The 23,649-nt window shown below is 40.1% G+C and overlaps 1 protein-coding gene across 2 annotated transcripts in view; it reads right to left on the bottom strand.

Moving 5' to 3' along the window:
• Positions 1–23,649, bottom strand: part of MCF2L2 (MCF.2 cell line derived transforming sequence-like 2) — a 162,400-nt gene that overhangs the window by 99,343 nt on the left and 39,408 nt on the right. For both annotated transcript variants that reach the window (XM_075157294.1, XM_075157295.1), the window contains exons 5-13: positions 23,454–23,573; positions 18,757–18,873; positions 15,397–15,546; positions 14,236–14,360; positions 12,561–12,675; positions 11,769–11,888; positions 10,273–10,464; positions 9,264–9,455; positions 8,681–8,858 (exon numbers count right to left, since the gene is read on the bottom strand). In XM_075157294.1, coding sequence (XP_075013395.1) covers positions 8,681–8,858; positions 9,264–9,455; positions 10,273–10,464; positions 11,769–11,888; positions 12,561–12,675; positions 14,236–14,360; positions 15,397–15,546; positions 18,757–18,873; positions 23,454–23,573 — 1,309 coding nt within the window. The remainder of the gene's footprint in view (positions 1–8,680; positions 8,859–9,263; positions 9,456–10,272; positions 10,465–11,768; positions 11,889–12,560; positions 12,676–14,235; positions 14,361–15,396; positions 15,547–18,756; positions 18,874–23,453; positions 23,574–23,649) is intronic.

Genomic DNA, 23,649 nt, shown 5'->3' with positions numbered 1-23,649 from the left:
ACCAAGGGAGGGGAAAAAAAAGGCAAGATGCAGCAACCATAAGCTATCTGTCCTTATTGTTAAAGTTCTTCATACCTTTTGAAGGAAGGATGATTTCTACCGTTGGCAAAACCAGAATACCAACCTTCATCAACTATTTGATAAATTTTCAAACAGGCCCTTTTATGTTTTTCCCATGAATCCCTGAGTAAAGTGGTTACAAGCACCAGCAAATTCACTCTTTTCCATGCTAATGCATCCTGAAGATTCTGTTCAGCCTTAAATTCTTATCTACCACGATCTTGACAAGACGCAGGCTGTGATTATACCTATCACACTTAATATTCTCTCCTGGAGCTTCTCCCAGCTATATTCTATTTATACCTTGAAAAAATCAGCATTAAAAAAAATAAATTTAAGACTTGATCACAAAAATCCCGATTCAATTAAAGAAAACCAAGACATTGTTTCATACTCTTCCCCACACACCTACCAGGCATTCCTGAATACCCCAGATATGCTGCCAATGTCCAGTTACCCTAAATCTGAGTTCGGTCCATTGGATTGCTCTACAAAGCTAATTCCCAAGTTTCACATATACTGGATGTGTTATTAAAAGGAATGGAAGCAAAGGAAATAACTTTAGGAAACATGAGAACTTTTGTTTAGAACAGCATAGTCAGCAATACCAAGTTGTTTGACCTATTCATGAATCAGAAAACTTTCTAGCTTGAAGGCATGGTTGATACTGGTATGAAAATCCTGCCTGAAAGTAGTCAGCAGAAAATGTGGATATCAGTTATGACTTTGATGTCTGGATCACAACTTGCAAACCCAGACAGCTCCAGGCGATCCAGGAAAGAGAGCACTGGCCAGCTTAAGTGAAAGATGATGCCATTCAAAGAAAGCCCAAGTGCAGATGGTCCTTGATCGAGCAAATTACTCTGGTCAGTTTACTAGCTTAGTCGTGGCTTCATCAGTATGACATATTTCAGAAAGAAGGAGGCAGATACAAGATCAGGAAACAGTCAAGGGTTATATGTCTGCTTATATGTCAAGGGTGAATTTGATTCAGACTGACACAGCAAACTTTCCACTTCCAATTGACCCAGAAATGAATTGAAAACGGGAAGCAATCTGTTTTCGGTTATGCTCCAGAGTATTGTTGAGTTATTGACTGGCCCATATTCAGAGACTGCTGCATGTCACTACATTTAAGTAGTTTCTGGAGTCATTTAGAAAGAAACAGCCCAAATACCTGCCAGTTATTATTGCACTAATTACTGTGGAACTGGAAATATTTTATAAGGGAAACTCCCTTATAAAATTCAGTACAGTTGGCTGTTTCAAGGTCATTACTGTACTGTACTGCTGAGGAAGCTGAAAGTTACAGTGTTCAATTGCTTACTGAAAGAACAAAGGCACGGGAACAAAGGAAAACTACAACTATCTATAAAAAAACTAAGGTCTGCTTGGTTTCAAGGTTGTTTTCATCCTATTGTTTCACAGTACTCCCCTGGATAATGAGTAATGAAGATTTCATTTTAAACTCATTAATATTTTAAATTGCTTGATGCTGCTTTTAAAGCAAATATTGTTAAAGGGCATTTATGCAGAGGTAAACTTTTTATTGCAAGGATATTTACAGTAAAGCAGGGTTTGAGTCTATCACTTGCATTCACCTGGAGCACCACTGTGCTTCTCCTATGGGGCTTTAGCGCTGCTTACTAGTTTTTTAATGAACAAGTTGCACAATAAATATGGAATTACTGTTTTATTACCTAGCCTACAGCAAGTGGTAATGTGGGCTGTACTGTCCCTAAAGCTGCTAGGAAAGGTGATAGACTCATGTGCTCAATGTTGCTTTGCAGTCTCTCCACCACTCCAGGACTGACATAAATTCAGTGAGGACAACTTGCTGTGCTGCTTGTGAGGGAAGGCTGCGGTTTCACCCATTTCCCCACCCTGCTCCTGCATGGCAGGGTACAGGCACCATCTCTCAGGAGTTCATCTCTCACAGGGGGGCTACATCACACAATGAGGCACAAACAGAACTGCGTGCAGCTCCCAGGTGCTCAGAGACAGCTGGATTAGTCCATCTGGGTAACTGGCCTCAAATTTGCTCCTGCTAAAGTAAATGTAGCTCATTAGCTAGGAAGAGACACGGACTCTGTAGCCAAGGGTTATGACACACACCCAGCACTTGTAAGATGTTCGAAGCCCCCCTCAATTAAGTACCATGCTTTACGTTTAGGTCTTGTGTGAATTTCCCAACGACGTGCTTCCCCATCTGTTCTGTGGGAGAGTTTGTGCCTTCTCACTAATCACCTGCAGCAGAATCAAAGCCCTTTGGCAAGAACAGGCATGGAAACGAGTAGTCTGCTAAACGGTTCATTGGGGCTTGCAGCTCATGCTGTCCCACAGGAACATGACTTTGAATCATAGAATCATAGAATCATTAAGGTTGGAAAAGACCTCTAAGACCATTGAGTCCAACTGTCAACCCAACACCACCATGCCCACTACACCATGTCCCTAAGCGCCTCATCTACACGTCTTTTAAATACTTCCAGGGATGGTGACTCAACCACTTCCCTGGGCAGCCTGTTCCAAGGCCTGACCCCTCTTTCAGTAAAGAAATTTTTCCTAATGACCAATCTAAACCTCCCTTGGCGCAACTTGAGGCCATTTCCTCTCAAAGATAATCAAAGATAATTGAAGATAATTAATGACTTCATAGTGGTTTTGAATGCTGGTGATGACAAAACAGCATGCTTAAGCAGCTAAAGAAACACCAGAGCATCTAAGGTTTATCATTTAATGACTTAATACAGAAAGTCTTTTCCATTCTCAGGCAATATAATCTATACTACTTTGCTCTAGCAAAATTGCTGTCAAGCTCCCTGAAAATCTGCCCGTATAAGCAGCATAGAATGAGGCCCCTGTATGTGGAATATTATTCTGCAAGGAGACACACTACTTGGTTTCCTCAGACTTGCCCAATTGTCTTAGCAGCCCTGTAGCCGCAAAATTGAAAGCATCGTTTCCTTTTCTCTATTTCGTTTACAGAAATATCTTGAACTATAGAAACTGGTGGTTTCCCAAAACCATTAATGAAAATCACATGCACCATCTTTTCTGAGTCAGCTAATCTCTCTGCAGCCTCACTTCTCCTGCACACATCCCCAGACTCTTGCAAGACATTCTTCTTTTATCCTCTATCCAGATGTTATTAGTTAGTGAGTGTTTTGCATTAGCGACTGTGAGGAACGCTGGAATGGATCCAATGAGCAGTCATACACATTTAACTGAGATGGAACCAGTTTAAATTTTATTATTTAAAGAATAATTTTTTTTTTTAAAGGCTCCAGCTGTGTTCCCCCCTATGAATTTCATGTTCCAAGTTGGCCTTCTAAGATGCTTGTAGGATGAGTCATGGATTTTGTATGTGCAATGTGCTGTTAAACATGTTACTTGCTTAATGAGCTCACAGAAATTTTGACATCTCTGCTCCTGTTTTTCACATTTATGTTGCACACAAAGAAATCCCTAGGTGAATATTTTATAGCATTTAGAAGACAGGAGATGCCAGAAGCAAAGCTACATGTGCAACCCTAATTTTGCCTCTTTGCTGCTAAGGCATCTTGGTCCACCCCCCTCTATGAATCCTTGCCTCATTCAGCGCATGCAATCAAAACCACTTAATTCATGAGCAGCTATTCACTATTTTGATTTATCTGTATTTCTTAGTTGGGTCTCAGAGCCTTATCTATCCATATGCTATTTCAATCCCTGCTCTGAAAATAATTGTCTTTTTTCTAATAGTCGTTTTTACAATTCAAGTGCTTCATAAATATTTACTGAACTGTTTTCACAACAGGTGACAGGTTCTCAGAGGTAACAGGCTGTTATCAACCACAGAGACATCTCTGAGTTTCGTAGATAAAGATCAAAAGAGAACACACTACTTTGGGAGACCAATTTGACATTTTTCGAACTGAATTTTCAGGTTACTGAGTATTATATGCCACTTCACATATTCAAGAGCACAAGCCCTGCCCAGCAATTCTGGTTTCGGTCTTTCATTGTTCTTTCCATTTAGATTTCTTTATGTAGTTGCACAGAACTTACTAAAACAAAACCCCCAAAATTGCACTAAATTGAATCACGTTAACACCCACATGGGTTTTTAACAGGGTTGAAACCTTTACACCTACTGCACCAGCTTCTCTTTCCCATGTCAGCAGGAGTAAAAGCAGCAGTAAGTAGTCACAGTTTCAGGGATAACTCCAAAACAGTTGAAACCCATCTGAACTGTGTCTAGTACAGTTCTCCCTTTCCTCCCAACCTCTGGCCACACACTTCTGTCTCCTTTTTTGTCAGGACTGCTGTTCATGGAATCGGATGATGAGGAGCTGAGCTAGCCAAAACAAAATACCCTCTCCCACGCCGTGACAGTTTTCAGTTCCCTCCTTTGTTCCTCCCACTAGTTACGTGGCCATAAGTACTGAGAGAAAGCAGAGTCACAACCACGCTGCTGTGCTGGGCAAAGAGGAGACGAGAAAGGGAGACTGTGACAGCCCTGCATTAAGAAGGGCTTAAGCTGCTGCAAGATCATACTGTAAGGAAACAAGCAGTGCAGGGGATAAGAAATATATTTTGTCTCTGGGTTCCAAAGATTTTTCCTGACAGCAAAGGAAATGAGACTATAGGAGCCAAACTAGGAAGTTCATACATAATGAACATGTATGAGCTGAGTTTCCCCCCCCCCCAGGTGCTTATAATTCTGCCAAATCTGGACACTTAGAAAGGGACAAAACTATTTTGTACTGCCATGTTCCAGCTCTTGCCACGAAGGTAACTAAAACAAGACAGTTTTCCTAGCCTTGTTCAGTGAGATGGCCAACCATGTTTTACTGAAGTTTTCCAAGAAAGGGTCAGGCTGAAGAAGATAGCCTTTGGGAAAGTTTTATTTCAAAGAGTTAGAGTTATAGAGAAATGCTAACTACAGTCATCCCTAAGAGCTTACATTATCCTTTACAGCTCTGTGGCATATCCCACTGTGCCTCACAGCCTATGGGCAATACTAGCCTGCATGGTTTAACTTTGTGGACCTATCCCAATTCACTCCAGCTGAGGAGTTTTGTACAGAAACGCAGTCCACAAACATGTAGTCAAATCATCAAAAATGATGCCCTCAGAAGTGAACTAGAACAAATGAATTTCCCATCAAGTGCCACCTCTTTCCCCCCAACACATAACAGGGACCAGTTTAGCCATTAGCAGCATTCAAGCAGCTTCCATTGGGAGTAAACAGAGTTCTCCTTGAAATGAGGTGTCATGTATACTACTTAAATATTTTCAAGACACTTATAAAAGGGTCAGCAGAGGGTTTTCTGCCTTTTCTGGGTTGATCTGTGAATAATATTTAAGCAGATTCCCACAGCTAAAACGTGCATCAAGTCCAGCTGGCATAATCTTTTGAGCATCATGATAATTCCAGTACTATTTTTTCAATGTTGAACAGGCCTGTCCCTGCAAAATTTACAAGTTCATTTGTGAAACCAAAAGCTTCAAGCAAAAATGGGATGAATTTAAAATTTTGCTTCAGAATTTCCAGACCTACAGTAAAGCGTTGGGTGAGGGAGAGTTTGCAGTGCGGCTCTGAGCTGCCTTTCTGGATCTTCATTGAGCTAAGACTTTGCCAAGAGTCACCAGAGACCATAAGGACATAAACGTAAGACACTGTCACAGCTATTTCCCTGATAGAAATCTGCCCTTTCTCTCATATATGGTATCAGCATCATATATGCATCAGCTCTGCCTGTATGCACCTATGTATATATCCATGTAAAATGAAGAGTCTCACAGTTACAATAATGGAGTATTTCATGCCTGAGCCTTTGCATCTGTTAAGATTTTTCCATTAGCACCCTGAATTGGATTGAATTTTCCCTACCACTCCTTGTTAGGGAAATGGAGAGTCAGCAAGTAAAAACAAAACAAAACAAAACAAAATCTATTCTAGAACGAATGTAACTTTTTTTTCCTTTCACAGACAACCACCGCAATGCTGCCATGGCATTGTTACATCTGCTGCCTGGGGACAAAAGCCTTTCTTTCTGGTCTTCTATTTCTGTTTACCACATTTTATTGCCTTTGCCTGCCTTTGTATTTACACAGCCTAGGAAAATAGTGTTTTCCTGTTGCCATATTCTATTTTGCAAGCTTTTAGAAATATTCAGGTATGTCCTGGGTAACAAATAACAATGAGCTACAATATCTGCTTCAAGAAGATGCTCTTAGCCTCTTTCATTTTTCCAAGATGGTGCTCAATAAATTCTCCCCATAAATAAATGCTGATTCTGCATTGATCCTGTGAATGTGAAAAAAGGACACAGAGGAAAGTCCAAAAGAGGGTAGCTTCAAGAAGAACAGAATTTCACCGCCTCATTTTCAAGGTTGGAACAGGAGACTCCGTGTCCCTGTTTCTATTCTCAGCCACATTTCAGACTCAGACTGTGAAACCCCTTGATGAATCACTCAGTTTGTCTGTGCTTCATTTTTCTTTCTGAAAAAAAAGAGGTTAAAATACTTACCAGTACTTGCCAAGTGCTTTGGCATTCTGAGGGAAAGGGCACTCAGGAAATTCAAAGTATAAGTCTTTGTAGTGGACAATTGGATAATACCCAAACGATGCCATGACACAGTATATGTAAATATACATGTACTGTTCACAGCAGTTAAAGTAACTGGTTTTGAGCCCCACGATAAGCTGTAGATAGTCTTTGTACAGAGGTACTCTAGGTCAATCTGAATGAGATGCTATAGTCTACTTATCAATGTCTGAACAGGACTGGGTTGCACTTCGCATCTCCTCAGAGAACAACTGGAGTAACATTTTAAAATAAATTTCATCTACCTATTAATTTGCAACAGGACATCAGAGGCTAATCCTTGTCACACAATTAACCCTGTATTGTGTTGTATAACACTGAAATGCAATGCAAGGGTCAGAGCAAGGGAGCATCTCATGATTTTCTGTGAATGAGCTGAGAGCATTGAATTGGTTGTATGAACAAGAATCAAAACTTAAAACATTGTTATTCATTATTAGTGACTATTTTTTAAGGTTCTACCTATACCAAAAGTTTAATTAAAAAAATCTGCAAGTGCTTTAAAATGACGAGAAAGAAGTTCAAGAAACACAAACACAGAGACTGCGTGCATAAACAGAAATACAAGACTAGCTTTTAGACTGAAGGTGCAGTTTCACAATAGGTGAAAGTCATTCTAAAGCTGTACTACCGCTAACAGGGACTAACTAGCTCTGATCTACTGACCCCATAACCCCATAATTTTTCTGCAACTTCCTTTGCTTCAGCATTAGTGGCCACTCAGTGAACAATCTGACCAACTTTGAATTTAGTGCTGCTTTGAGCAGGTGATTGGGCTATGTGATCGCCAGATCTCCCTACATTTTTCTAACTCATGCAATGGAAAACTAACTACTACATTTTTGCAGTTAGTTCATTGAGTTTTCAAGGTAAATCACAACTCATACAGCTAATTGACTGCCAACAACAGTGCAAGAGGGGAACACATTGCTGGAGGATGTGTAGGTAGCAGAGCAGAATCTCTTCAAAGGCACTGTGGTCTCAAGCTTGCCTTAAGCCAATAGTGAAGCTGAAACTTGAGGTAGCAACTGTATGTTAAGAACATGGCTAGCATGGTTTGGGGGAAAAAAGTACAGATGTCAAACCGGCATGGTAACTTGAAGAAGATGATGATCCTCCTTGGTGAGAAAGGATAAGTGGTGAGAGGAGAACAACAGGGACATTTGTGTGACCTTGTGATAGTATGCCTAGAAAGCAAAATGGTCAGGCTACTGGCTGTCCTAATCTTCCTGTTGAGAAAGCAAAGTTTATTGCATGCTCTTCATGCAAATTAGTTTTTTCAAGGGTTTTTGCTAAAGGTTCGCCTTTTAAAAAGCCCTAAGATTCTGCTTTTAAATTTCTTATAACCATCTCTGCCAAAAAGGGACAAGCCCTTCCTGCCATGAAGTACAGAGTAGCTTGTCTCCAAGATCCACTGTTTCAAATTAGCTTCACCCATGTTCTTTTTTGCAGAAAAGAGCTATCTTGGTTAAAGGTACATGCTAACCTCAAATCAGGAACTTTCAGTAAATTCCAAACAGAAGCAATGTTCAACTTTTATAGTTAGTAGAGGACAACACTACTCTACAGTTATGTAGAGGGAAAAAGCAAAAATTGCACAAATAAGTCAGTGTCGCTAATTAACCCTTAACCTTTGCAAGTATCTGATTGAAGCTTGAGGGTTTGTGACCCTTTAAAGCCAAGTATTCACATTACAATATATGCAATGTAAAAGACGTTCTCATACTTACTTTGCATACTTGCAGTGACTAGCCTGGTTTGGGTTTTCAAGAATTAGCAATCTAAGATATACCGAGAAACAGTATAGAAATGTACTCTGTAGATTAGACCTAGGAAGAGAAGCCTGAACTTTTTTTGATTCACCCTTGTTTGTATGTTTGCAGTGACAGATATTTCACATTCATCTTTAACAGCTGGGCCTACAAGGCTGACACTGAACATCAAATGCAATTTTTCACTCTGATAACAAATTAAAAATGACAAAACATTGGTGTGTATCCTGAAAGCAGCTCTTCATGGCCTACCTACTCCTGCAGGTCTGGTAATCTTTGGTGATGCTCGCTTTGGGGAAGATTCAGGATGTGGGGCAACAGGTTGTACTGGCCGGGTCTGTTTGGCTGCCAGCTTCTTCAGACTTACTTGCCTCTTGTCAAACATTTCTTGTACATCTTCTAGTTTTTGCAGAATTCTTTGGGCATTGGCCTAGGCAAAGAAAAGGTAAACAACAGATCGTTGTCAGTGCTGGACTGAGCAAGTTAAGAAAGGACTTCTGTTACCCAGACTGAGACTAGAGCTGAAGATCATACTGTGCTGCAGTTTCATGCAACCTGGCCCGTGCACTCTGCACAGATCTCAGCTTCACTGAGTAGGACATGGTGACTCATGCAGTGTTTCTAGCAATACTTTGAAGAAAATCACATATGTGTTCCATGACTACACATCTGAGTCAAACTTTTTGTCCCAAGTGCTTGCCTCTGTACCATTTTGGTGTAGGGAAAGAGGCATATTTGAGCAGAATGAAATATATAGCCCAGTACACTGTCATGTACAAGGCAATCGGTAATTTTTAAATTCTAAGTGAGTGCATGCACATCTGAGGGGTTTTACCTTTATTTCGGAGGTGAGGATCATGTCAAACTGATTGTAGAACTCCTTCGGGCTAGAGAGCTGGTGTTCTTTAGCTGTTACCAGGAACTTCTCAATTTCAACGAGTGCAGTTTCAGCTCCCTCTTGTGACTGGCACTTGTCCACAGCTTGGGAAGCTAAGAGGTAGATTCCAGCTTCACACCATTGGCTTGCCTTTAAAGAAAAATGGGGCAAGGAGGACTCCATCATCACTGACAGTCCACGTTGTGAAGTGTTGCTTCTACTCCATGAAATACAGATTTGCCCTAACATGTCACTAAAGGGAGTGAATGTTACTTCGTAGCACCCAACAGTTCCTGGTCACAAGTCACCCCACCTAGGTATGTAGGACACTAGCAAGTTCAATTCAGCTCTCATGGGCTAGATGGTCCAGTAACATGTAAAATAATAATATTTTGAGCAAAGACGAGAAGTGTTACTGTGGTTACTGCAAACCGAATCTGTCAGCTGTACTACCTCATTTCGGTGTTCACACAATTATCCAAAAACCGAAACGAATATTTGAACCATATAAAAACTCCTCAAAACTTCTTAGGCCTATAAAACTCAATTAAAAATACTCCAAAGCGTTTTTTTACCTTAAAACTTTGGTAATTCCTGTTTCAGATGAGGCTGCAATAACATGCAGACATTATCAAAGCATTTAGCTTGCTATTCTAGCTAGAGCAGAGGAAGTGAAAACAACTGAACAAGCAGTAAACTATTCATTTTTAAGCACTGAATACATTTAGTTCTCATTTCAAATTTAGGCCTAGCTCAATTTTTTCATACTTTTATTTCCTACTTTTCATCATTTTAAGACCATAATTATGGGAAGCTACTGCGCCAATTTTTATAGTAACAGTTTCTGAATGCAATGGAGAAAAAAGGAATAAATACTTTTCCTCTTCATCCAAATTACCTGAGCTTATAAAACCATTCATTTTCAGTAGAACCTTACCAGGGCTGTTGTCTGAGAAGGTTCACTTACCTTATCTAACTGCTTATGCAGCTCAAGAGACTTTCCCAAAATATCATACTTTTTCTTGGTCTCATTAGTAAAGTCATCACAAATACGCCTGAGTTCAACACACTTTGGTCTAATGGAGTCAACTGCATAATGGTTGTTTTGGATGAGCTGTTCTCCATGGAGAGCTAGAGACTGGGCCTTCTCCAAAGGTTCCTGTGAAATTAATGAGAAAAAAATCCAAAGTTAGATCTTAAAATTACATGCATAATAAAGACAATCCAGCTCTGTAAATCCCTGCTGTAGCCTGGAGGGCTAAAGGTTTGGGATATTAATCTAGCTGATATGTCTTACTTTATATTTACATTGAAGACCAACTTCGTTGTCAGTGAGTATACTGAAACACGAGAGGTTCCATCCTTTTTTACTCACACTTTTTTACTGTGAGGGTGGCCGAGCACTGAAACAGGTTGCCCAGAGAGGTTGTGGAGTCTCCACCCTTGAAGATTTTAAAAAGCCATCTGGACAACCTGCCCTCCTAGGCAACCGGCTCTAGGTGGCCTTGCTTGAGCAGGGGCATTGAACAAGATGACCTCCAGAGGTCCCTTCCATCCTCCCTTCCTGTGATAACTGTGATTCTGTGAGTGTATGCCTCCTTCTTTCTCACATACTGGGGACATTCATCATACAAGTTTTTTTCCCTGCAAAGTTCCCAATAATCAAAAAACCTGTATTTTTTTCACTCACTAATTGCCAGGTTTATAATGCTTTAGTTTATTTTTGATTCCAAGATATATTTTGGAAAACTCTTCAGATCCTACTGACTGAGTACAATTCATAAACTTAGTCAGAATAGGATGAAATCAGAGGTGGCTAGCGGGAATAGAGCACACATCAATATGTTACATGATGTGCACAATGGAAGGAAAATGCATGTTACTATAACTTTTATTTATTTAGGCTTCTGCAGAAGAGCTGTGCAAAGATCACAATATTTCTAGATCTTAATCCTATTCTTAAAAAAGATGATCATCATCTTTTCCATTTGTTCATGTGCATCCTCCTCTGATCAACTTGCTCGTTTGTTCAATGCTTTCTAATAATACTAAATGTGACGTATATTGCAGCTGACCAGCTGATGGAATTACAAAGTCCAAATGTCTGGAAAAGAAAGGTGTTTATTGGAAGGCATGAGTGTTCCTCCATCTGCTATGAGTCTGAACAGAATGGTCTTAAAAGTTATCTGGCCAAGGTAACCTGTTAAGTATTCTGAGCTTTTCAGATTCCAAAGATTGACACAACCTTTCCTGGTTTGAAATACTGATTTTTGAACTGGATTCTACCTTTCCAAGTAACAAACTGGAACTACTGGGTGTAAACAACCCTGGCTTCAGGAAATTAGGATCTTAGGAGTTTAAAATGACTTATGAGAAGAGAGTAAGCGTGATGTAAGGACAGCGACAGAGAAGTGTCTAGAAGATCATGTCTCTAGCAGCTAGAATACTACATTGAGTGCAAACCTGTCCTTTCTCTTCCAGTTGTTTCTGTTCCCTTAGGAGGTGCTCCACTCGAGTCACACTGTCTCCAACGTCAGCAAAACCTGCTTGTGCTTCCATGAGATTATCCAATGCCAGTTTTACCTAAAAAACAACAACAAAAAAAAAACAACCAATCAACCAACCAAAAAAAAACCAAACAAAAAGCCCCACCCAAAACCCCATCACAAGATACTCATAAAATTACAACAAACCTATGGCTTCTAGACATTCACCTACATCTTTTCTTAGAAGAGTCTGCATCTCGAGTTTAGTCTTTCAGCTCGTTCCAAAATGGAAAAGCCAAGGAATAAAGCAACAATCAACTATTTTTCAAAGACTTGCCCTGCTTCTTACTATTTATTTAGGTGCACACAGTTTTGAAGACCTGTAACTCAAGAGTCTGTATTACTCCAGAATCTGTATTACTCCAGCCTCTGGGCTGACAGTTGGGCTTTCTGAACTGTATTCCATTGACTCTGGTGGGATTGGCAACTTACCATCACAGAAGAAGTGATATTTGGTAACATCACACATAAATGCAAAATGACTTATTAAGAAGTTGGCGTTTCACATTTTGGCACTTTCCTCACTGTGCCTTATTCAAATGTTGTAAGATATCTGATAGCTGTCAAGAATTTAATTTTTGAATATCCTATTTCATAATGAAGGGCTTCTCTCCCAACCTCCTTTTTGGATTGCCAGTATACTCTAAGTATGGGTAAAATTTGACCTTATTTACCAGAGAAGGCTAGACAGAATGAACAAATGAAATACCTCTCTAAAATCATGTTCAAAGTGTCGAAGCTGCAGGCATTGTTCTAGTTTTAGGTGATGCTTGGTCCAAAATTGATCAAAAGCCTTTTCTGTTTCATCCAACTGAGCCAATAACCTGTTAAGAAATTAGAATGAAAAGAACTTACTTATTTCCTGTAGTTCGTTGCTTGATGGCAGAAAGCAGAGTAGGGAGATGGTGGGGAGCCTACACCCATATGAGAAGGCTCTGTGTCAACTTTCCCTTAAGCAAAAAGGAATGAAATTTGCACTGGGACAGGCAGGAGTGTGACTGATGAGCGACAGCTACATGGATCCACTGTGGCAGTTGCAGTCCTGCCTCCTGAACTGCAACAAGAACACAGAGCTGTTCCATGCACTGGCAGCCAAAGGCAGCTGTCTCTCCCTAGCTTCCACCCAATTCTTCAAAGATAATTCACCCCAGGCTAATGCAGGTTGAGTATGATGCAATTATTATTTTAAGGAATGTTTAAAGCGGAACTCTACAAGTTGTTCATTTTCTTCACCCATCAGAAATAGGCAAGGACTGAATAATTTTTCCCAGTCCATTAAAAACAATAGATTAGAAGATCATAATGTCTCCCGTGGACATTGTTTCACTTTGTGTAAATGATGAAACATTTATTCGCAAAGAAATTAGTATTAAGGTGTCATACATCTTGAGTAAAATGTCTGACACCAGACTAGTGAGTCATCCTCAATGTGAATCTCTCAATGATCTATCAATTATATTACAAAGTAGAACAGTTTAAACAGAAAAAAATGAAAAGAAAGTCTTCTCTGAATATCCTACATTTCAATAGATGGGCACTCTTTGGGCAGGCAGGGGACCAGGCCTGATCTCCTACAAGCCCAATGAGTGCTGGAATCAAGTTATTGGGGCAAACACCAATAGCTCCCTCCTATTCCTCTCAAAAACAAAGTTCTGTTTTCAATCTATCCCTGAAAAACATGTTTTTAATCATAGCTAGTTGCTGAATTCAAGATGAATTCGCAAATTCTTTTGGGATGACTGTTTAAAGGATTTTAAAGTATTCAGTGAAAAATAGCAGCTCAACTTTCCTTTTGGCAGCTTTGTTCCCAGTGAGTGCAGACATGCTGAAACACTAGCATGACATTTCTCTTTCCAATGCTTCACATGGCACAGCAGAAACTTCTACACGGTGACTAAAAGCGTTATGGTAATAACGAGCATTGTAGGAAGGAAGAGGGATTTCTCTCTCTCTCTATGCAACTGTGAAGGGGTATGTTTCAGAGTATCACCATCATCTGTTCCTCCCCCAGTGTTTCCACAGACATCCACAAGCACATACCCTCTCATCTCACATGGATTCAGATGCCACTTTCTAACCAGGCATAAAAGTTTGGAGGATGCATATGTTATGGGGAAAGTAAGTCCCACATTAAATCTTCAGCCAGGTAGTTAGTGGCCCAACCAAAAATTACCAAGAAATTCAGGACTTGTTTGAACTTGCCCTGACAGTTTAATCAAGTAACTTTCTCAAAGCTATTCCCTTCTCTAAGTTACCTGTCCAATAAATCCTGAGGAGCTGAACCAGTGGGAATTTATAACCTGCATATTTAAATCATTTAAATTACACTTGCATTTCTTAGAAATAAATTAGCAACTTGCACAAGGTAATCTAGTTTCACTGACCTTTCTACTGTTGCCACATTTTCCAGTTCATCTGGACTGAGTTTGCTGTTGGCGCTTCGGGTGACTGGCTCCCTAATGCACGTCAGTAGGGTGGCCCCCTGCTTCACAGCTAGTTTCAGCTCATCCTGAGGGGAAAAAAAAAGCCAAACAAATTATATGTACTTATTCTAACAACACTCACATCTCTTAGATGGACAACACTGTAATGCTAAAGGAGGATTCTTTCATAGGTATTAAATACTTGGAACAAAATATAAATGCTTACAAAGATGATAGGATTTTCTAGAAATGCAGAGACTACATCTATTCACTTCGAATAATAGATATATTTCTGAGAAAAGGAATACTATACAGCTTCTGAGCAGACTGCATTTCTGACCAGGCAACTTGCAGAATAAATTATTCTACCACAAATTGAATGTGTGCCGCAGATCGTTCAGTGAGCTGAGAGACTGTGCTGAGACATTGCACTTCTTAATGGAATTTCCTTAAACAACATTGTGACATGCTGAGCCACAGTACGTCAGCTATCAAGGAGTCATCCACAGAAGAAGGTGTCTTCCCAGCATGGAAGATGAGCAATGAAAAGGACAATGAGGCTCAAACATTAACGTGTCAGCTGAGGAGTCCCCCACATCACTGCACACTTCTTGCATAAAACTTGTTCTTCTGCTAATATAGATTAAGTAGTATTTTTTCTCTTGTGTTTAACCTAGGGTGTTTGTTGACAGCAGTAATGTTTTCTTCTGAGCCTTACTCTGGAAAGCTAAACTTGCCCCAACTTTTTTTTTAAAAACAAAACAACAGTCATCATCTAGCCAGATCATTCTGTCTATTCCTGGATTATCCTCACAGATGTTCTCTACATCTGCTCCAATATGAGTTCATCCTTTCTGATGAACTCTTCATCAGGAGCCCATGCTATTCTAGATGTGATCCCATCACATCCTCTCATACAATAAAAGTGACATTTTCCTGTTCTATCATTACTGAAGCTGTAAAAAGTCTTTTTTCATAGTTGAATCAAATTGACCTCCTGAACCCAGGTTTCTCTCCTCTTCAGTAGTTTCCAGACAATGGACTCCCAAATGATGGCAGAAAATCTTGTTAAATCAAAAATTGTATATGACACTGATGGAGCTGTCATGAGACAACATTCACCTTCAGCTTGCTATGGTGGTCAGTGTGTGCCGAGAGGAGCTCCTCTGTGCACTGCACATCGTTGGGAAGTTCAGTCTCTGCTAGGTCAGTTCCAAAGGTCTGTAGCATCTGTGCTGTTGTTTTTACTGTCATTGCAAAGTTTTCAATAGCCTGGAAAAGCAAGAGCATAAAGTCACAGACTGGTTATTTACCCTTAGCCCTTTAACAATGCTTAGTTCTTCAGGCACACTGTGCTGCAAGTATTACATGCCTGTAAAGCTGGCCATATTGCCCTTTTTTGGGTGGAGATACTAAAAATCACAAATTAAATCCTGTGTCACAAATGATCTTTTCACAGGCCTACAAGTATTATAATCTCAATGAACCAGCTGGGGAACTCCCAGAGGTTAACAGACATAATGAAACCACAGAGGACATCAGCTTCAAAGCCAGGACTGGAACTTCAGACTCTCTGCCCATGCTTGCTGGGAAATTCTGCTGTGTTTAAAATTTTAATTAAGGCTTTATTTAAGTTGACGAGACTCTGAAAGTATATAGGGCAAAGCACTTTTACATTTATATTCATACAGTTATTGTTCACTCAGCAGCAACCTGTCTTCCCCCCGACTTCTGAAAATGTGCATCTCCATCCTGCCTATCTGTACTAGATGCGTTCCAGTCACTCCCTCCCATCTGTTCATATTAGTACACAAATAGAAGAACAACTTATTCCAAATACAGTTAAAATGCATAAATTCATTGGAGCATTGCTGTTTCTTTATCACTTGGGTGCACCAACACAAAATTTGTTGAAATCTGTGGTTTAACTGAAGAAAGGGGAAGTGAGGAAGTCTTAAAAAGAATGCTGCCTTTTCAGAGTAGGATATATTGTTGAGACTCGTGAGATGTGATTAAAACCTTTGTATCTATTAGCAAGTAACTGCATGGGATGTTTGTTTATGTTCATGCCCCAATTTCTTTAGGGACTCTATTGTCCTGTATAGGTCTTTATTCTTTACACTTTTTGATCTAAACCATCCAATGATTTGAGTCAGTCAACAGTACTAGGATGCTCTTATACCCAGTCAGACACTACATAGTTGTTGCAAGTTGCATTCCCTTCTCCAGCAATGATGGGGATTCCTCATTTGCAACCATGACAGTTAAAATTATGCTCAGTGAAGAACAAACTGGAGGTAGATCATCATTCAAAAGGTGCAGAGAGAAATTACATGCCACATATGTGATCTGAAACATGCCCCAGATGAGGCAATGCTAGCAGGGTTCATAGCTGTCTTCCCTTTTTTCCCATAAATTCATGTTTGCTTTCAACATAAGCAGTACAGACCCACATATGCTCTGGCTTAGTGCTTAGCAGCTGTAGCCTGCTGTTCTCAGCACTGAAACTACTGGATTAAAGTTGGCTGAAATATCACACTTCTGACTGCAACACAGATAGAGCCATCCACCACCAAAGGCCGTTTACTAAAAGCCAAAAATGTACTCTGTAGGCAAGAAAGCTCATAGGCTCCTAACCATTCAAGATAAGAAAGCAGACACAAAGAACAATGCAGTGAGATTGCTGTGTCACTACCATTTAGCAACAGTTTAAAGCTGTTTCAGAAGAAAAGCACTGCCAGGACAAGATATGAGAACAGTAAGAGAAATAGCAAAGGGGATGAAGACAGTAGCTCAGCAAGACTGAAAGTCAGGCTGTTTCAAGGTGCCATGGAGGCTGACGCTTCCCTAATGACAACCTCGTATCCAGCAGAGATTCCTTCGCTGACTACACCATGAGCTTATCAGTGTTTCACTTAATAGCATGCTTGCCCCCACTCTCTCCTGTGTGTATGAGCAATAAATTGTTTCATATACCTAAGTTATGGCTGTGGGGTTTTTTTCAAGTCTCTGTGCTTGGTAAAAGTTTTTCAAACAAATTTAACCAAAAGATGTGAGGATTACATAGCCACACTCACCTCAAATCTTGGATCACTTTTAGTTGCATATTTTACCAAACTATATATTCATGCTTTATGTGAATCTTGTCATTAATAAACAATACAGCCTGTCTTGTGCCTCGTTTTACTTTCCTTCCTCATTTTTCAAGCCTTAGCTGTTTGAAAGCTCATATAGATGATTCCTTCAGAATCACCCCTCCTGCAAGGACAGTTTCATATTTTTGATACTTTTAACATGTAAGCCTGTTCACCTATCTCGATCCTAACCTCACTGTAGTCAACACAGCTATAAATGTAGCAAACCAGCGTTAGAGGAAATTCAGATTCTGTGTGTGCATATTTAGAAGCCTGAAATATTTGGTGGTTCTCAAGGAGAGTAAAATTTAATTTTATACGGACAGTAAAGCACAGAAAATCATAGCAGGAAAGTGACAAATGTGATTTGACTTAACAAAGCTACCTCAGAAAAGCTCTTTTTCCGACTGTTAGACCTAACCTGCAGGTCAAAACCAACAGACTCAAATCCAAGGCTGCTCAGAACACTGCAAAACATTGGGGCTACTTAGATGTGAGCTCTAACATACCAGTCTTGCAAGTAGACCCACAAAGACAGATGCAAACATTGCATACAGTCTCCAGGAAATTAATTCATTTTCCAGGGTCAGGACCCAGCTTTGCCCATTTTTGCTTAGGTAGAATGAGACAATATTTTGGCTGCTGATGTGCCAGAGTTTGGGGTCTGGTTTTTGTAAACGGTCATCTTTTCTGGGCACCTTAATGAATTACTTACATTGTTTTGAAGCATCCACTGAGATGCATGAAGCAACCCAGAAAGGGAACAAACAAACTTGTAACAAGTTTCCTCAAAGGCAACAGAATAAAAAGTCTTTCTGCCTTGCTACCATTACCAACTGTTCTTCGGTTATTCAAAATAAGACCCAGCTAGAGTACATGTTTACATAGCACAGAAATGAAAACAAAGGAAAATAAAATCTAGTATCCTGAGTATTTTTCTTCTCTTAAAAACATGGACATAATTAATCATTAAAGTGACAATCTTGACCTTTGATTCAGTAAAGTGCTAAAGCATATGTTTAACTTCAACCATGAGCTGAAGGCCTACAAATCTCATCAATTATTCAAAAGCTAAGAATGTGCCAAAGGGCCTTTCTGAGTAAGAATACTATGACACTGTTAGGCCCTAGTCCAGATCAACAGTGAGAGACAGATTACTACTTCTATTATAAACTTTTGGGGAGTTTACCTTTCTCTATTTGAGTCATGGATTTCCTCTTTCCATGAATCCCTAGCAGAATCTGTAGGCTGAAATGCAGCTGAAGAGTTACTACTTAATGGTTGCTCTACATTCATCATCTGGACAATTCTGGGTGTAGACATGCGTAAGAGCAACACCAACACTCACAGTTCGGTGATGTATCCACTGACTGTGGCCATACTCCAGGGTTCCTCCCAGCTCCCGGGTCAGCTGACTTTTGTCAATATAGCCATGCAGATCAGAGACAGAATTTAACATGATGATCTGAAACAAATCCAAACACAATGGACTGAGAGAAATAACGAGCCCTTTCAATCATTGTTCCTAGGATATGGGTTTGCCTCAAACATATATGACCAAACTGCAGTTCCACTATAGGCAGTAAGTTCTCATTATGTATTTGTTCATGCAATGGCCACAGCTTATTTCCACTAGATTTTGCCTTCTCAACATGTACATGGCCATTCTTGAACTAAGCGTAATTTGACATCATCTCGCTCCTTGCTAGGCTGAAGATGCAGTCATTTTGCATATGCATCGAGAGCAAAAGTATGGTATTTATAATGTTCACACAAACTTCCATCAAATAATTTCTATATTTTCTAGATAACCGTTATTTACAGAAAAATGGAGGAGTAGGCAGGTTAAACAGCTTCCTCAACACTAACCACTTGGTCCAGGGAAGTCCTGAAATAAGACCACTGAGAATAAGATTTTCCTTTCAGTTGCATCATTTTTATGGCACTGTATGTCCACTGAGCTCACTGGCATTATTCCATTTTAAACCACGATGAAAGAGAAAGGAGAGACAAACCTAAATCCATTTTCCTTAAAGATCCTCCTTACCACTAGATCTGCTTAATGAAAGCAAAAGATTTGCATTCAGCTTCAGGTAAGCAGTATTACCTTTTGGCTACCACTGTAAATCTGGCAACACAAGTGGTTACACAAATAAACATACATGTATTCAGTTATACCTTGTTGTTCTAAGGGCTAGAAAATACACCATGATTTCAGCAACAGAAAAACAAGGTGTTGAGCACAAATGACTAGAAATTTTAAGCCTTAGGCTTTAATATATGTCAAATGTATTACTTCACTCTGCTGTTTAAAGAAAGGATAACTAGCTATGCCTATTAGCAGGGTCCAAGGGAGCATGGTAAGTACACTTGCAAGCACTGTGGACAATGAGATGAGCACAGATGTATGGAGGCAAGAGGATGTATATTCTAGGCTGATAGTGCTCTAAGAAAAGCCTTGAGAACAAACCTGAACAGGTTTTTAGCTGATCTTTGTTACAGAATCATTCTAGAATAATTCAGGTTGGCAGGAACCTCAGGTCTTTAGACCAACTTCTTTCTCAAAGCTGGGTCAGCTGTGAGATCAAACCAGGTTGCTCAGGGCTTTATCCACCTGGTTCTCAAAAACCTCCAAGGATTGAGACTGTACAACCTCTTTAGGTAGTCTGGTCCACTGCCTGATTATCTCTGTGGTGAAAAAGTTTTTCCTTATATCAAGTCAGAACTGCCCTTGTTTCACTTTATGTTAGTTATCTCTTGTCCTACAGAACATGCACAACCTGGCTGCATGCTCTCAGTAGCCTGCTTGGAGGGACTGGAAAGCTGCTGTTATGTCATATTAACCCTCCCAAGCCTTCCCTTCTTCAGGCTAGACAAGCCCAGTTCCCTCAGCATCTCCTTATAGAGCACAAGCTCTGACCTTCTTGATGGCTCTCTGTTGAGCTCACTCCAGATTAATACTTTTCTTGCATTGGAGGGGTACTCTCAATGCAATCTAATGAGAGCCAAGTGAAAGGGGATTATCGCTTGTCTCAATCTGCTGGCTATGCTCATGTTAATACTGTTGCTGTTAATGCAGGACGCTGATAGCTTCCTTTGCTGCCAGTGCATACTGCTGGCTCATGTACAGCTTGCTGTCTACCCACTCCCAGGTCCTTTTCAGCAGAGTTGCTCCCCAGACAGTCAAGCTGCAGCTTGTATTGTTGTCAACAATACAACACTCTTGTGCTGTTGGAGGGGAAGAACATGGGTTCTTCCTTCCTGAGGAAGTCCTTCCCAGTTGCAGAACTTTGCATTTGTCCCTTTTGTTTTCATAATATGCTGGTCAGCCCATTCCTTGAGCTTATGTTCCAGCGGCCCTGTCTTTGAGTGTACCAACCGCTCCTCCTAATTTAGGGTTATCTGCAAACTTGATGACAGCGCACCTTGTGGCCTCTTTCAGGCCATTGATAAAGTTGTTAAACAGGGCAGGTCCCAGCAGATATCACTACACCACTCCACTTGTTGCCCACTTACAGGTAGAGTATGACCTATTAACCATTACCTTCTGAGCCCAATTACGCAACTAGTTTTTAAATCCATCTAGTTGTCCACACATCCAGACTTTAACATCCTAACTTGGATACAAGAATATTGTGGGAGACGCATCTGGTCCCATGGACCTGTACGGGTTGAATATTCTCAAGTAGTCCCTGACTCAATTCTTTTCCACTTCCAGCAGTTCATCTTCTCCTTGAACCCTGCTTTTAAACACAGAGGAGACCTTGTTGGTGAAGAAACTGAGGCAAAGAAAGCACAGAGTACCTCAGCCAAAGCTAAAGGGAAAGCTATTCCCTGAGTGTGTTACCAAATGCTGTTTTGTTATGATCAAAGTCAGAAAACTAAAAAACTGGATCATCCTGGAGTAGCCTCAGACTGCAACGTGAAATCTATGCACTACTTCTGAATTGCAAATCACATTTGAGAAAGTAAGCCGTAACTGCTTTGTAGCTCTTCCCCATCAGAGATGCTGCTGACAAGTTGGACATCTTTTGATACTCCAAACTTCACTGAAACTACAGAGGAACATTGTCATGCACTTTTCTTTTAGGAAGATGATTGTTTTAACCTGATACACTCAGCATGAGCCACAAAGCAAATCTATTAATATGGTCAGCTATGGTGCTACCCAACAGGGCATGAGTCTTCATCCTGCAGGAGAAAGCCTAGGAGCAATCCAACACCCACCTAAGAAACCAATCTCACAGAGCATTAGCATCTCCCATACTTCTTGCCAGACTGAAGACAGTCACCTTCAGTAAGCTGGAGAATACAAGAGTGTAGCAGTTTAGAAGAGGGGGGGTCTGAATAAGCAGGTCAGCACGGAACACAGAGCTGCAGTGGGGTTGCTTCATGATGGGTTAGGCCATCTGAAAGAAGTCACAGTCTACAAAGGTCAAAGAAATGCCTGCTATGGACACATTATTCAGCCTTTTATGTATGCTGTGAAGATGCTTTAATTCCCTTCTCATGATGGGAGGTTCCTTAGGTAAATCTCTGCATGTTCCTTTTGAATTACCAGATTTTATCTCAGATGAACCCTAGTGTATCTCCAATATTTCTGTGTCTTGCTCCCGGGTAATGATATTTTATCAAATAACTATCCCAACAGAGATTTACCTCAGGAGGTTTTATTAACCACATTCGTATGTCAGTAGGTGTGCTGGTTTTGGCTGGGGTAGAGTTAATTTTTGTCACAGTAGCTAGTATGGGGCTATGTTTTGGATTTGTGCTGGAAACAGTGTTGATAATACCGGATGTTTTAGTTATTTGAAATGCAACACTGGCATCAAATAAATTGCTAAAAGTATAGAAAATGCTAGTCCTTGATGAAGTTGTCTCTTCCCGGGCTGCAGTCACTGGTACAACAGTTGCTATGGTAACAGACTGTGGCTTATTAAATACAGGAACATCTATTTTTCAAGGTGAAATAAAATTAAAAGATTTTGTTTTGTAATCAAACATACATTTTTACATCAATTTTACATTTTAATTACCAAAAAGCCACCTTTGCCAAACTACAGTCAACGTTAAAATTTAATCCCCAAAAACCAAATGAATATTCATGCTTCCTTTTCTGTATGCATTGTAATAAATGGGCTGCTGTCTCTTACTTCAACAGCAGCATAAAGTGTCTTAAACACCTGAACTTCAAACTTAGGCATTGACAGAGCTAGAATTCGTTGGAGGAGAGCCATGGGTCTTTTGCAAAGCAATATAAAACCACAAGCAAAATCCAAAATAATCGTATGAAATTACTCCAGTAAAGTCATTGTGGAACACAGTATGAGTCTGTTCCAGGATGAAATACCATTAATAATCATCATTCAAGTTTATTTATAAAACATTTTGAAACCACATGCAAACATGCAGCTAGGAACAACTCCCAAAAGAGCTGTCACAGAATAATCTAAATTTTTAACTCTTTCAGGATTGATAACCTGCCTCAAATCACATTCTTGTCAATCCACAGCATATGCCAAGTGCATATAAAAAGAAGTAAAAAACAAACTTTGAATCTTGAGGTCATGGGATCATAAAAGGCATTAAGAATAGGCAGTGCTATGCAAGCACTTAACAGGGGCACTGTCAGATTGTCAGCAGTCCCATGGATAATACAGAAAACAGTGCAGAATTCAGCCCTAGCCTTTCACTGCTCTGTAGTCCTAAACAATTATGTTTGTCACTGGAGTGAGAAGATCTACCTCTGCCTACATCAGGGGAACAGCTCCACTGAGTTAAGATGTCAATACTTAAAAACCAAGTCACATTTTATAGCTACACTGACCTTCCACATGGGAACATGTCCAATAAATACTATGAAGCATCCACTGGTAATTAGCTCTTTGGCATTACTACTATATATACCATAGAGACCCAGATCAAAGTCCCCAGTTGCCACTTGCAATCAAATTTCAATTACTGGGCTATGAGAAATTGCTCACACCTAAGAACTGCAGACGTGGAGATAACGAAAACACATGGACAAAAAAAATGCATGCTTACCGGTACCTTCATTTTAAAGTCATCTCGATAGAGTTTAATGCCAATGTCAGCGATTGTCCTTTGGATAAAGCGGGAGGGTCGCAGGACAAACACCAGCTGCAAGTTTCCTGGAAATGCTCCCTGCAAGAAATATAGAACTATTAGAAGGCACAACTCTGCCTTACAGGAAGGCCAAGGGAATTTTCAGCCAAGTGTT

This window comes from Calonectris borealis, chromosome 9 (genome assembly GCF_964195595.1).
Source record: "Calonectris borealis chromosome 9, bCalBor7.hap1.2, whole genome shotgun sequence".
NCBI lineage: Eukaryota > Metazoa > Chordata > Aves > Procellariiformes > Procellariidae > Calonectris > Calonectris borealis.
The sequence above is the reverse complement of the archived record's forward strand: the minus strand, read 5'-3'. Positions and strand labels throughout refer to the sequence as shown.